General features: G+C 44.9%; 1 protein-coding gene across 2 annotated transcripts in view; it reads left to right on the top strand.

Moving 5' to 3' along the window:
* Positions 1 to 14,542, top strand: part of poln (polymerase (DNA directed) nu) — an 82,079-nt gene that overhangs the window by 46,896 nt on the left and 20,641 nt on the right. For both annotated transcript variants that reach the window (XM_084166022.1, XM_084166023.1), the window contains 3 exons: positions 4,177 to 4,254; positions 7,138 to 7,249; positions 9,981 to 10,063. In XM_084166022.1, coding sequence (XP_084022148.1) covers positions 4,177 to 4,254; positions 7,138 to 7,249; positions 9,981 to 10,063 — 273 coding nt within the window. The remainder of the gene's footprint in view (positions 1 to 4,176; positions 4,255 to 7,137; positions 7,250 to 9,980; positions 10,064 to 14,542) is intronic.

The following is a 14,542-nucleotide window of genomic DNA, read 5'->3' as shown; positions in this document are numbered from 1 at the left end:
TGTATTGATACACCATCCAAAGTGTAATTAATAACTTTACCATGGTCAAAGGAATATTCAATGTTTTTTTTTTTTTTTTTTTTACCCTTCTACCAATAGGTGCCCTCCTTTGTGAGGCATTAGAAAATCTCCTTGGTCTTTGTGCTTGAATCTGTAAAATGCGCTGCTCAACTGAGAGACTTTACAGATAATTGTATGTGTGGGGTACAGAGAGGAGGTAGTCATTCAAAAATCATGTTAAACACTATGAGTCCATTCAGCTTATCATGTGGCCTGTTAAGCAAATGTTGATTCCTGAACTTATTTTGGCTTGCTGTAACAAAGGGGTTGAATACTTATTGTTTCAAGACATTTCAGCTTTTCATTTGTAAAAAAAAATCCTAAACATTCCACTTTGACATTATGCGGTATTGTGTGTGGGCCAGTGTCACAAAATCTCAATTTAATCCATTTCAAATTCAGGCTGTAACACAACAAAATGTGGAAAAGTAATGTGAATACTTTCTGTAGACACTGTAGCCAAGGTATCGTTACTCATTATGTATTTATTCCTTGTGTTATCTATTGTTCTCTCTGCTTTGTTGGGAAGGGCCCGTAAGCATTTCACTCTTAGTCTACACCTATTGTTTACAAAGCATGTGACAAATAAAATGTTATTTGACACACACACTCTCAAACCCCAGAGAAAGTGATGGATGATAGAGGAAGGAAGCTTTGCAGAAACCCTCCCAGGCACACACACACACACACACACACACACACACACAGAGAGAGACTTGATGAGCATTGTGGTAAATAAAGATCGTTTATGAAGGTAATAAACTGGATGACAGTAGTTATATGACACTGAAGGACTGGCTTGTACACACACTGAGCCCAAAGCCCTTCCCTGGCCAGTCTACTAAAACGGGTATTTACGTGACCTGGCAACTTCCACTTTGCTGTCAATCTATCCATAGAGACAGTTGCATACAGACAGTTGCATTCGTCACACTAGTCTTGCAGACATGTACACATTCTCTCTCCTTTTATTCACCCTGGTCATCACTAGTTCTATGGTTCTCTCTCTCTCTCCCCCTCTCTCCCTGCCTTCAGTGATTCATAGATGCTAGCATCAGCACCCCATGCGCTGCTCCTCACTCATCATATCCCCAGAGCACCTATTCATCAACTCTCTCTCTCTCTCTCTCTCTCTCTCTCTCTCTCTCTCTCTCTCTCTCTCTCTCTCTCTCTCTCTCTCTCTCTCTCTCTCTCTCTCTCTCTCTCTCTCTCTTTTCTTTCCCTCTCTTTCTCCCTCCATCAGTCACCTAGCCCCTCTTTGAAGGTGATTGAAGCGCCAATCAGTCCTTATTAGAGGTGTTACACTGTGTTTTGTTGCCCTGTGTGTGTGCGTGCATGCGTGTGTGTGTGTGTGTGTGTGTGTGTGCATGCGTCCGGCGTGTGTGCGTGCCTGTGTGTGTGACGTTGATGGTAATCGTGATGGTGAACAGTAGGACGTTTTTCTCTTTTACTAGGTCGGGGTCAGCACTTCCCTGCCCAGGATAATGACGTGCTGTTAGATTCATCCTGATGGGATTCTGATTACCTCAACCAACGACCCAGTTTCTTACCTAGCTAGTTTACTGCTAACCACATAGTGGATGGTGGACTAGCTATTCATCTTTTTTTCTCTCACCTGTCTACTACATCTCTCTCTCTCTCTCTCTCTCTCTCTCTCTCTCTCTCTCTCTCTCTCTACTTTCTCTCTCTCTCTCTCTCTCTCTCTCTCTCTCTCTCTCTCTCTCAATTCAATTCAATTCAATTCAATTCGCTTTATTGGCATGACGTAACAATGTACATATTGCCAAAGCTTACTTTGGATATTTACAATATAAAAAATAAATAAAAATGAGAATCAAAAATTGTCAACGGGACAACAGTAACAACAATAACCAACGGTCAATATAACCATACATTCAACAATAACAATAATCATACAGTTGAGGACATGTGCAGGTTTATTGGTCTGTCAGACACTGTCCCTCAACTTATGGCAGGCAGCAATGTAGTGCGCTGCCAACCCACAGCTCTCTGCGTCCTCCCCCAACAGGATGGGTAGCCTATCCTCATCAGAGAGGTCTTTAAAACCTTGAATAAGGATTTCAAATTTGGGGAAATGACACTCTCTAATTGTTTTATATTTTTGACATTTTGTCAGGAAATGCAGCTCCGTCTCGGGTTCTGCTGTTGTGCAGTGGTTGCACAGCCTTTCCTCTACAGGGAGCCAGGTTTTCCTGTGTCTACCCTTCTCAATGGCAAGGCTGTGCTCACTGAGCCTGTACTTTGTCAAGGTTTTTCTAAGGTTTTGATCAGTAACCATGGTCAAATATTTAGCCATAGTGTACTGTCGATTTAGGGCCAGATAGCACTGCATTTTGCTTTGTGTTTGTGCTTGTGTTTCCTCCCAATAAGCAATGTAGTTTTGTTTTGACTGTGTTGTAATTTGGTTTATTCTGATTGATTGGATGTTCTGGTCCTGAGGCTTCAGTGTGTTAGTAGAACAGGTTTGTGAACTCAGCCCCAGGACCAGCTGGATGAGGGGACTCTTTTCTTTGCTCAGCTCTTGGCATTGCAGGGCTTGGTAATGATATGAGAGGGGGTCACTGTATTTTAGGTGTTTCCAAAACTTAATTGCTCTTTTTTGAGTTTTTATTATTAGTGGATATTGGCCTAATTCTGCCCTGCATGCATTGTTTGTAGTTTTCCTCTGGACACGTAGGAGAATCTTACAGAACTCTGCATGTAGGGTTTCAATGGGGTGTTTGTCCCATTTGATGAAATCTTGTTTTGCAAGTGGACCCCACACCTCGCTGCCATAAAGTGCAATTGGTTCAATGACATATTCAATTAGTTTTAGCCAAATTTTAATAGGTATTTCAATTTGAATTTGCTTTTTAATGGCGTAGAATGCCCTGCGTGCTTTCTCTCTCAGTTCATTCACTGCCTCATTAAGGTGTCCAGTTGAGCTTATTTTTAAACCTAAGTAATTGTAGTGTGTACAGTACTCTATATATTTTGTACCAATTGAGAACTTTGGTCTAATTCCCTGAGATCTGGATCTTCTCTGGAAAATCATTATTTTAGTCTTTTTGGGGTTTACTGCCAGGGCCCAGGTCTGGCAGTACTGCTCTAGCAGGTCCAGGCTCTGCTGTAGGCCAGGTGCTGTGGGTGACAGCAGGCATAGGTCATCTGCGAAGAGTAGGCATTTAACTCTCTCTCTCTCTTCCTTCTCTCTCTCTCTCTCTCTCTCTCTTCTTTCTTTCTCTCTCTCTCTCTCTCTTATTTCTTTCTTTCTCTCTCTCTCTCTTTCTCTCTCTCTCTCTCTTCCTTCTCTCTCTCTCTTCTTTCTCTCTCTCTCTCTTCTTTCTCTCTCTCTCTCTCTCTCTTCTTTCTCTCTCTCTCTCTCTCTCTCTCTCTCTCTCTCTCTCTCTCTCTCTTCTTTCTCTCTCTCTCTCTCTTCTTTCTCTCTCTCGCTCTCTCTCTCTCTCTCTCTCTCTCTCTCTCTTCTTTCTCTCTCTCTCTCTTTCTCTTATTTATCTATTTCTCTCTCTCTTCTTTCTCTCTCTCTCTCTCTCTCTCTCTCTCTCTCTCTCTTTTCTCCATCGCTCCTATATATTTTCCCTACCTCACTATTTCTCGCTATATTTCCTTCTCATATTTCCATATAGAAAAAAACACGTAATAATTTTTTCCTCGTGTAATTGAAGTCAGGAGATGTCCTCTAGTTAACTTCTCACACATGTTGTATTTATAAGGCTGCCAGTTAATTAAAGCACTGACTGACTGACTGACTGGCTGGCTGACTGGCTGGGAAACTCCCCAGCACTACTCACTATAGAATGGAGAGGTGACAAGGCTGTTATAACACATTTATAACCTAAACATGATACATTATACATTATTCAGGCTCACTGTAAGATGGTAGCTCTGTTATATCTGTGTAAAAGTGGAAGTTAGTGTTTATAGCTGGGTATTTCATTTCGTTTATCCAGGATAGTCCATTCAGTAACACTTGCCACTGTTTTCCAGGGAGTCCTGGGTAATAGGATTGTACTGTATTAACATGGTTGGTACAGTAAAATGGTAAGTTAGGTTCATGGTGTTCCTCATGGCTGGCTGTGTGTTTGGTTCTCTCAGGAAAGGAGGCGGAGGTGGTGACGGTTCACCCACGGGCCATGTTCATCCCCCAGGACGGCTGCACCTTCCTGGCTGCAGGTAGGTCAAGGTCACACTGGCCACATCATTCATTATTAGTGTGCTTGCGTCAGCAAGTTATTCCTCATGCTTATTGTTATTATTCTCTTTTTTATACTGCTGAAGCAAGCACTCACATTTTCTTTAGGAAATGTACCTTCTCTAGTTTTTAATTTCAACCCCCTTTTAGAACCAAGACACAAGAAAATATCAATTGAGTGAAGGTTTCACTTTCAGGGGTGAATGTACTGTATCGTTTTCCCTTTCTATTATTTTGTAACTAGCCTGGGTGGGATGGAAGGCGGTGGTCTCTCTCTGTCGCTCTTTACCCCCCCCAGTACAGTTTTTCCTCATGGTCCATTCTCTGTGTAGAGTAGACTGAGCCATCTGAGATGTAGGCCTAGATTGTGTGTGTGTGTTTAGGCCAAGATGATATGACCTTTAGGAGTTATCGACTGTAGATGCACTATCTTTAGCCATCTTAATGCATTCCTGTTTGGATCAATAGGAGGATGCTAGTTGGTAGTATGACTGAAAAAATCTTGCTGGAGCAGACCTTGCCGAAACAACTCTATTATACACACACATGGGCAAGCACATCCACACACACACACACACACACACACACCCCCCATCCCACACACAGTATTCTCTGGGCTACAAATGGTCCCAGAGGGAAATTTGATCTGACGCATAAAACATTGATGGAGAGATCTTTAGAAACTCCCCTTTATCTGCCTATGATCATCAGAAACACACACTTACACTCACTCACGCATGCACACACACACCCTTTATCAGCCTATCATCAAAGAACACTGCATTAAACTAGCTATCTTTATACCAGCCAACCAATATTAAATCAGCCAGGCCCAGCTCATCTAACACAGTCAGGGAGACACATTTTATCATTTTATAGCCAATTTCATTCGGTTGCAGGAGGGGATTGTGATTGTTTTGTCATCTTTTATTGGATTTTAATTTGATTTCAGAGCACTGCCGGCCAAGTGGAGGAATAGAGGAAAGGGGATGATAGGGTTCCCGCGGAAGAATGTGCCGGAGCAAATTGTCTCTGCCGCTGTCGAGAGTGACAGTGTTGAGATAGACCAATAACTGTATATGAATGGACAAAGCCATCGATCATGTGACACTATTCATTCCTATGTGAAGACTCCGTAGTGCATTTGAAGCCAAGGAAGTCGGTTAAGATTGCGTCTCATGGAGACAGCATGGCAGTTTGAGCTACTCCAGGAAGTGACATTGCAGGCTAGCTCAGTGCTGCCATTTCTCATTGAGTATCTCAAGTAGAAGGCCGACCGGGGTACTGCAGGCTGCCATTAGCAACTCAATTATCCTTATAACTTCTTCTGTGTGCAATTTTAACATAATCTGTTCAAGGACATACATCTGGCGTCCTAGAAGCCAATGTGTCGGTATGTGTGTGTCTACATTTGCAAGATGGGAGTGACTCGGTCAGTGTTTGTGTGGGAGTTTGTGTGCCTGTGTCATTAAGCTCGTCTAAAGACATTGGTAGCTAGCTAGATAGTAATTTGGCTAAAAACAATGTATTAACGTGCTGATCATCGCTGCTCAGCGTTATCATGGCTTCAGATATTGCTGTCGGTGATGTCGAATCCAGCGTTTTTAGCTTTAGAGATATTCGTTAGTGTACTGTAGCTGTACCGCGACACTGTGACATCGTTGCATGAGACCAATCATTGAGTACGGCCATTTGTAACCCCACCCACCAGCCTACTTGGTTCGAGGTCAGTATCAGATATCAAACGAGGCTGGATATCCTGCTCGGTTCCAGGAAATGAAATAGGAACTGTGATATTCACGGCCCTGCAGTGGAAAAACACAATTAGAAGCTAATAGCTGAGTACATGTTTGTTTTACTGTGGAGAGAGAATGCAGGGCCGGCCATCGACATTCTCATCAAGCCCAGTTTGAAGCCCCAGCACTGAAATCAATGTTCGATCCACTAATTGAATTACACTGAATTGTGTGGTGTGTGTCTGTCAGCCTTCCCCCCCCTCTATCTCTCTTCAGTAGATGTGTATCAGTAATGGTAATTCTCCTGAACATTCCAGCCTCACAGCAGTATGATAAGGGATAGCAGGGTGTGGGGGTAAGGTAACTCAGGACCCCAGGCGTCTCACAGGAGGGGCTGGCTGGTTGCCTGCCTCATCAGCCATTCTCTCTCATCTGACAACAGGACCAGGCAGGGGGGAACACTCATCTGTTCCCCTCCTCTCGCTCTCTTTTCCTCTCTCTCTCGCTCTGCCTCTCTTTCTGTATCTGCCTCCTCCCCATTATGTTCTCTCTCTCCACCTCTCCCATCCCTCTCTCTCTCCACCTCTCCCATCCCTCTCTCTCTCCACCTCTCCCATCCCTCTCTCTATCCACCTCTCCCATCCCTCTCTCTCTCCACCTCTCCCATCCCTCTCTCTCTCCACCTCTCCCATCCCTCTCTCTCTCCACCTCTCCCATCCCTCTCTCTCTCCACCTCTCCCATCCCTCTCTCTCTCCACCTCTCCCGTCCCTCTCTCTCTCCACCTCTCCCATCCCTCTCTCTCTACACCTCTCCCATCCCTCTCTCTCTCCACCTCTCCCATCCCTCTCTCTCTCCACCTCTCCCATCCCTCTCTCTCTCCACCTCTCCCATCCCTCTCTCTCTACACGTGTTGTTTACAACATCTCCCTCTATTCTGTATCTCTCTTTGTCTTTCTGTTAATGACGTAACCACTGACTACCTGGTTCATTATCAGCTGATTACATTGTAAGTTATGTCAGTTAAGATACAAATGATGAATGATGATGGTAGTGAAAATGAACAATATTGTGGATAAGAATGATGATGATGATGATGATGATGATGATGGTGGTGGTGTGTGTGTCAGATTTCTGCCAGGTGGAACTGCGTCTGCTGGCTCACCTCTCCTCAGACCCTGAGCTGCTGAGGATCTTTAACAACCCACAGGCCGACGTCTTCACCATGCTGGCCTCACAGTGGTGGGTCACACACACACACACACACACAAACAGTCTCGCAGTGGGGGGTATCACAGACAAACAGTCTCTCGAACTCTATTGACACACACACACACACACACAGTCTCACAGTTTTTAGTATCACACACACACACATACATACTAATATGATATTCACGCATCTCACACAGTTTCGCCTCACATTTCACAATTCTATGACCTCTGATTTCCTCTCCTCCCTGCTACAGTAGCTAGTTTCCTCCTCTCTCTGTCTGTCTTTTCGTTGTACTCAACAGGACTGCTTTGGGGATGCTCAGTTCACAAACCACCCAGCCGTTTGGGATGAGCCTATCAACCCACAAACACACAAACACACACACACACATTCTCATCCACAGAGTCTCATACCGTATTCCCACGTTCACACACACACAGCCCATCAGTCAGCCCAAACCGCAGCATCACTTCAAATGCTCGTAGCCTTGTTGCCATGACTACAGCAGCAACCGGCGTATGAGGCTCCTTCCTCTCTGTCAGGGTACCTCCAGGCCGGTCGCCGCAGTGATTACACGGACGCTTTTTGAAATGTGTGTGTGCATGTTAAAAAAGGACCCTGTGGTGAGAAAAACAAGGGAGACCATTAGAACTGTTAGAACCCACTGTCAGAACACTGTTAACCAACTGATAGAACTGTTGGAACACTGTTAGAACGCTGTTAGAACTGTTTGAACACCGTTAGAACGCTGTTAGAACTGTTAGAATGCTATTAGAACGCTGTAAGAACTCTTTGAACACTGTTAGAACTGTTAGAACACTGTTAGAACACTGTTAGAACTGTTAGAACTGTTAGAACACTGTTAGAACACTGTTAGAACTGTTAGAACACTGTTAGAACTGTTTGAACAATGTTAGAACTGTAAGAACACTGTTAGAAATGTTAGAATACTGTTAGAACTGTTAGAACACTGTTAGAACACTGTTAGAACGCTGTTAGAACAATGTTAGAACTGTTAGAACACTGTTAGAACTGTTAGAACACTGTTAGAACTGTTAGAACACTGTTAGAACTGTACGAACACTGTTAGAAATTTTAGAATACTGTTAGAACTGTTAGAACACTATTAGAACTGTAAGAACACTGTAGAACCCACTGTTAGAACTGTTAGAACACTGTTAGAACTGTTAGAACACTATTAGAACTGTAAGAACACTGTTAGAACCCACTGTTAGATCTGTTAGAACACTGTTAGAACTGTAAGAACACTGTTAGAACCCACTGTTAGAACTGTTAGAACACTATTAGAACTGTAAGAACACTGTTAGAACCCACTGTTAGAACTGTTAGAACACTGTTAGAACTGTAAGAACACTGTTAGAACTGTAAGAACACTGTTAGAACCCACTGTTAGAACTGTTAGAACACTATTAGAACTGTAAGAACACTGTTAGAACCCACTGTTAGAACTGTAAGAACACTGTTAGAACTGTAAGAACACTGTTAGAACTGTTAGAATGCTGTTAGAACGCTGTTAGAACTCTTTGAACACTGTTAGAACTGTTAGAACCCACTGTTAGAACTGTTAGAACACTGTTAGAACTGTAAGAACACTGTTAGAACCCACTGTTAGAACTGTTAGAACACTGTTAGAACTGTTAGAACACTGTTAGAACCCACTGTTAGAACACTGTCTAGAATAGATAAATACTCTGTCCACCAGGTGGTGCTGAGCACTTTTAATTTGTCTTTAGCCCCAACCATCTGACTCCACCATTTGACAGCTCAGTGTGTGTGTGTGTGTGTGTGTGTGTGTGTGTGTGTGTGTGTGTGTGTGTGTGTGTGTGTGTGTGTGTGTGTGTGTGTGTGTGTGTTGGAAAGAGAGTGAGAGTGCTGGAGGTACTACAGATAAAATTATTTGAAAGTCTGGCCCTGGGGCTACAGGCAATGAAACTGGGATAGAGAGAGAACAGGTAGAGATGGAGAGAACAGATAGAGAAAGAGAACATATACAGTACCAGTCAAAGGTTTGGACACCTACTCATTCAAGGGTTTTTCTTTATTTTTACTAATTTTTACATTGTATAATAATAGTGAAGACCATTCCAGGTGACTGGTTGAGAGAATGCCAAGATTGGGCAAAGCTGTCGTCAAGGCAAAGGGTGGCTATTTGAAGAATCTCAAATATAAAATATATTTTGATTTGTTTAACACTTTTTTGGTTACTACATGATTCCATATGTGTTATTTCATAGTTTTGATGTCTTCACTATTATTCTACAATGTAAAACATTTTCAAAATAAAGAAAAACCCTTGAATGAGTAGGTGTGTCCAAACTTTTGACTGGTAGTGTATCTAGAAAGAGAACAGAAAGAGAAACAACAAAGAGGGAGAGAGGACAGGTATAGAGAAAGATAAACCAGAGAAATAGAGAGAGTGTTGAAGATTGTCATGCTGATAATCAGAGAGTATATCGTCAGAGTGAGTGTGTGTGTGTGTGTGTGTGTGTGTGTATGTATGTATGTGTCCATGTGTGTTGCAGGTCTCTGTGCATCTGTGTGTGAGTATGTGAGTATGTTCTGTTCTCTGCTTAACGCTGATGTGATGTTACAGTCCCTTGTCAGGCCCTTTGGGGGTGTCACTTTGCAGACAGACGAGGTGCACTCAAGTAGGACTTCCTTACATAATATATATCTCTCTCCCCACCCCTCTCTCTTCCCCTACTCTCTCTCTTCCTTCTCTCTCTGTCTCTCTAGGAAGGGTGTGAGTGAGGGAGAAGTGAGTTCAGAGGATAGAGAGCATGCCAAGCATATCGTCTACTCTGTGGTGTATGGAGCAGGTGAGAAGAACTACCCACATGACTCAGTTAGTAAGCCACATCACTTCAGTCGCCCTTAACCAGGGGTCCATAACCTATATACTCCATATGAGCTAGTAGATAGAGTGAGAGAGAGAGAGAGTGGGAGAGGGAGAGAGAGAGAGAGTGGGAGAGGGAGAGAGAGTGGGAGAGGGAGAGAGAGTGGGAGAGGGAGAGAGAGGGAGAGGAAGAGAGAGAGAGAGAGAGAGAGAGAGAGAGAGGAAGAGAGAGAGAGAGTGGGAGAGGGAGAGAGAGTGGGAGAGGGAGAGAGAGAGAGTGGGAGAGGAAGAGAGAGAGAGAGAGGAAGAGAGAGTGGGAGAGGGAGAGAGAGAGAGAGTGGGAGAGGAAGAGAGAGAGAGAGAGAGAGAGGAAGAGAGAGAGAGAGTGGGAGAGGGAGAGAGAGTGGGAGAGGAAGAGAGAGTGGGAGAGAGAGAGAGAGTGGGAGAGGAAGAGAGAGAGGGAGAGAGAGAGAGTGGGAGAGGAAGAGAGAGAGAGAGAGAGAGAGGAAGAGAGAGAGAGAGTGGGAGAGGAAGAGAGAGAGGGAGAGGAAGAGAGAGGGAGAGAGAGAGAGAGAGAGTGGGAGAGGAAGAGAGAGAGGGAGAGAGAGAGAGAGTGGGAGAGGGAGAGAGAGAGAGAGGAAGAGAGAGTGGGAGAGAGAGAGAGAGTGGGAGAGGAAGAGAGAGAGGGAGAGAGAGAGAGAGTGGGAGAGGAAGAGAGAGAGAGAGAGAGAGAGTGGGAGAGGAAGAGAGAGAGAGAGAGAGAGAGAGAGAGGAAGAGAGAGAGAGAGTGGGAGAGGGAGAGAGAGAGGGAGCAAGAATGTAGAGTGGGCCCATGTGGCCTAAGTATGCCTTCTTCATTTGTGGCCCATTTAATACTCACTCAAACTCACTCACTCGCACACACAACACATTTCCCTGCTGTAACCAATGGAAACCATTTAAAAACACTGGCCCCATGACCATGGTTTCTAACATTGAGGGAATGTGTATCATGAAAGTGTGAGCGTGTGTAAGACTATTCTGTATCTGGGTCAATTTGCATTGCCTGTGATGTATGTATTTCTAGCCAGTTGATTAACAGCTTGTTATATGAGTGTTGTTGTTTGTGTGAGACTGAGTCAGACACTCTGCTGCTGCTAGCCCTCACTGTTGGCTCACACTCATCAAGAGACACACACACACACACACAGTCTTGTACAACTAACCTTGTGGGGACACACAATGCAGTCCCATTCAAAATCCTATTTTCCCTAACCCCTAAACCTAACCCGTACCCTTACCCTAACATTACCTTAACCCGAAAACCTTAACCCTAAACCTAACCCTAGCTTCTAACCCTAAAACTAATACTAACCCTAACACTAATTCTAACCTTAACCCTAAACCCTCGAGAAATAGCATTTGACCTTGTGGGGACTAACAAAATGTCCCCAGTTGGGTATAGTTAAACATGTCCACACACACACATAGGGTTAGGGGAGCCTTCAGGCTGTGCTGTCAGCCAGGCAGTAGTAGATGATTGGGAGACGTTGAGAGGTTGTGATGGCTGGCAGTGGTCTGGCAATATTAATGTGTGTGTGTGTGTGTCTGGCTGGTGAAGTCGACAAGCCTCTCCCGTCCGCAGTTCAGAGATCAATCGAGCGCAGTATCATTGCCCGGGGACCACCAGTCAGTCTCTCTCTCACACACACACACACACACACACACACACACATACATTAGACACACACACAGTAACACACACAGTTACAGCTATGACATGTATGGGTGTTTGTCTTTTCACAGACGTTGATGAGGGAGTATTCTTTGGTCTTTCTATGACATGTGGCATTATGGCTCTGTGCGTGTGTATGGTAGAGAGGGAAGGAAGCCTCAAATATGATTTTAATATGTTTTTAATAGCATATGAAGTGATACGTTGTGTATCTGTGTCAATTAAAGTAATGATGAGCAGAGAGGGGAGGGACAAGAGGAGCTGAGAAAGGAGGAGAAAGACAGAGGGAGGAAAGGAGAGGGTGGTAGAACAAATGTAGTGGAGCGAGGGAGCAGGAAAAAGGAGGGGGTGAAAGAAGGAGAGGGGAGAAGAGAAATGGAGAACGTTCGTTTTCAGCGTAGACAGCCTTCCTAGTGACTCGTCTCCATGGTTACGGAATACTAAGAGGAAGCTTTCTCCTGGAGACAATAATCAGGCAGAGAGAGAAAAGAGGGGGGTGGAGGGAGGAGGGGTGGTATTGGCAATGGCGACACACACAAATTGGTCAGAAGAGAAAGAGGCCAAGTGTTGAGTGTTGCACACTGAAAGAGGGAAAGAGAGAGAAAGAAAGAGAGAGGAGAGAGAGAAAAAAAGACTGATTTAGAAAAGAGGTGTGGGAGAGAGATAAAGAGCAGGAAAAGACATGAGAGAGAGAGGGATGTGGAGGAGAGAGAAGAGAGAGATGTGGAGGAGAGAGAAGAGAGGGTTGTGGAGGAGAGAGAAGAGAGCGATGTGGAGGAGAGGGAAGAGATGGATGTGGAGGAGAGAGAAGAGAGATGTGGAGGAGAGAGAAGAGAGATGTGGAGGAGAGAGAAGAGAGGGATGTAGAGGAGAGAGATGTGGAGGAGAGAGAAGAGAGGGTTGTGGAGGATAGAGAATAGAGGGATGTGGAGGAGAGAGAAGAGAGAGATGTGGAGGAGAGGGAGAGAGAGAGAGGGATGTGGAGGAGAGAGAAGAGAGGGATGTGGAGGAGAGAGAAGAGAGAGATGTAGAGAGAAGAGAGAGATGTGGAGGAGAGAGAAGAGAGGGATGTGGAGGAGAGAGAAGAGAGAGATGTGGAGGAGAGGGAGAGAGGGATGTGGAGGAGAGAGAAGAGAGGGATGTGGAGGAGAGAGAAGAGAGGGATGTGGAGGAGAGAGAAGAGAGATGTGGAGGAGAGAGAAGAGAGGGATGTGGAGAAGAGAGAAGAGAGAGATGTGGAGGAGAGAGAAGAGAGAGATGTGGAGGAGAGAAATCTGGAGGAGAGAGAAGAGAGGGATGTGGAGGAGAGAGAAGAGAGAGATGTGGAGGAGAGGGAGAGAGAGAGGGATGTGGAGGAGAGAGAAGAGAGGGGTGTGGAGGAGAGAGAAGAGAGGGATGTGGAGGAGAGAGAAGAGAGAGATGTGGAGGAGAGGGAGAGAGAGAGGGATGTGGAGGAGAGAGAAGAGAGAGATGTGGAGGAGAGGGAGAGAGAGGGATGTGGAGGAGAGAGAAGAGAGGGATGTGGAGGAGAGAGAAGAGAGGGTTGTGGAGGAGAGAGAAGAGAGGGATGTGGAGGAGAGGGAGAGAGAGGGATGTGGAGGAGAGAAGAGAGGGATGTGGAGGAGAGAGAGAGAGGGATGTGGAGGAGATAGAAGAGAGGGATGTGGGGGAGAGAGGGATGTGGAGGAGAGAGAAGAGAGCGATGTGGAGGAGAGAGAAGAGAGATGTGGAGGAGAGGGATGTAGAGAAGAGAGAGATGTGGAGGAGAGAAATGTGGAGGAGAGAGAAGAGAGGGATGTGGAGGAGAGAGAAGAGAGGGATGTGGAGGAGTGAGAAGAGAGAGATGGATGTGGAGGAGAGAGAAGAGAGAAGAGAGGGATGTGGAGGAGAGAGAAGAGAGGGATGTGGAGGAGAGAGAAGAGAGAGATGTGGAGGAGAGGGAGAGGGATGTGGAGGAGAGAGAAGAGAGGGGTGTGGAGGAGAGAGAAGTGGAGGAGAGGGAGAGAGAGATGGATGTGGAGGAGAGAGACGAGAGGAGAGAGAAGTGGAGGAGAGGGAGAGAGAGAGGGATGTGGAGGAGAGAGAAGTGGAGGAGAGGGAGAGAGAGATGTGGAGGAGAGACAAGAGAGAGAGAGATGTGGAGGGCAATTACCCCTTCACTGCCCTAGGGTCTCCTTAGACCAGAGGGAAGAGTTCCCCCTACTGGTGCTCCAACACCACTTCCAGCAACATCTGGTCTCCCATCCAGGGACCTACCCTGCTTAGCTTCAGAGGCAAGCCAGCAGTGGGATGCAGGGTGGTATGCTGCTGAAGGGAAATAACATTAGATTTTAGCATTTGTGGCCTCCATTTACCTAAAATGTGTCATTGTTGTTCCCATCATTGGTGTTACTACTCCTACTGGTGGTACAATGTTATCATAATGGTAAAAATGATTTAAAGTCACCATATTACAGATGTAGGATCTTAATTTGAGCCAGTTTGCTACAGTAGGAAAATACTCCTGCAGCAACAGGAAATGTGAATTATCAACTCTGAAATTTCAGTGGAAATTACAAAATTCAGAAGCCTTTTTAAAAGGAGATATTTTCTTTTTTACAGCCAAATCTTTATTTTTGATGTAAATTACTTCTTATAGAATGGTCCAGACACCTTTTTTGTGATTTTATTTGTTTTTGAGAAACTTACCCCAAACAGCAAATCAGCACTGTGTCAATGACCTCTATCTCGTCCTTGCCCGTACACGCT

This window comes from Coregonus lavaretus, assembly GCF_964263955.1.
Source record: "Coregonus lavaretus genome assembly, chromosome: 7".
In the NCBI taxonomy this organism is placed as follows: Eukaryota; Metazoa; Chordata; class Actinopteri; order Salmoniformes; family Salmonidae; genus Coregonus; species Coregonus lavaretus.
Note: the sequence above shows the minus strand (reverse complement) of the source record. Positions and strands in the feature narration are given on the sequence as shown.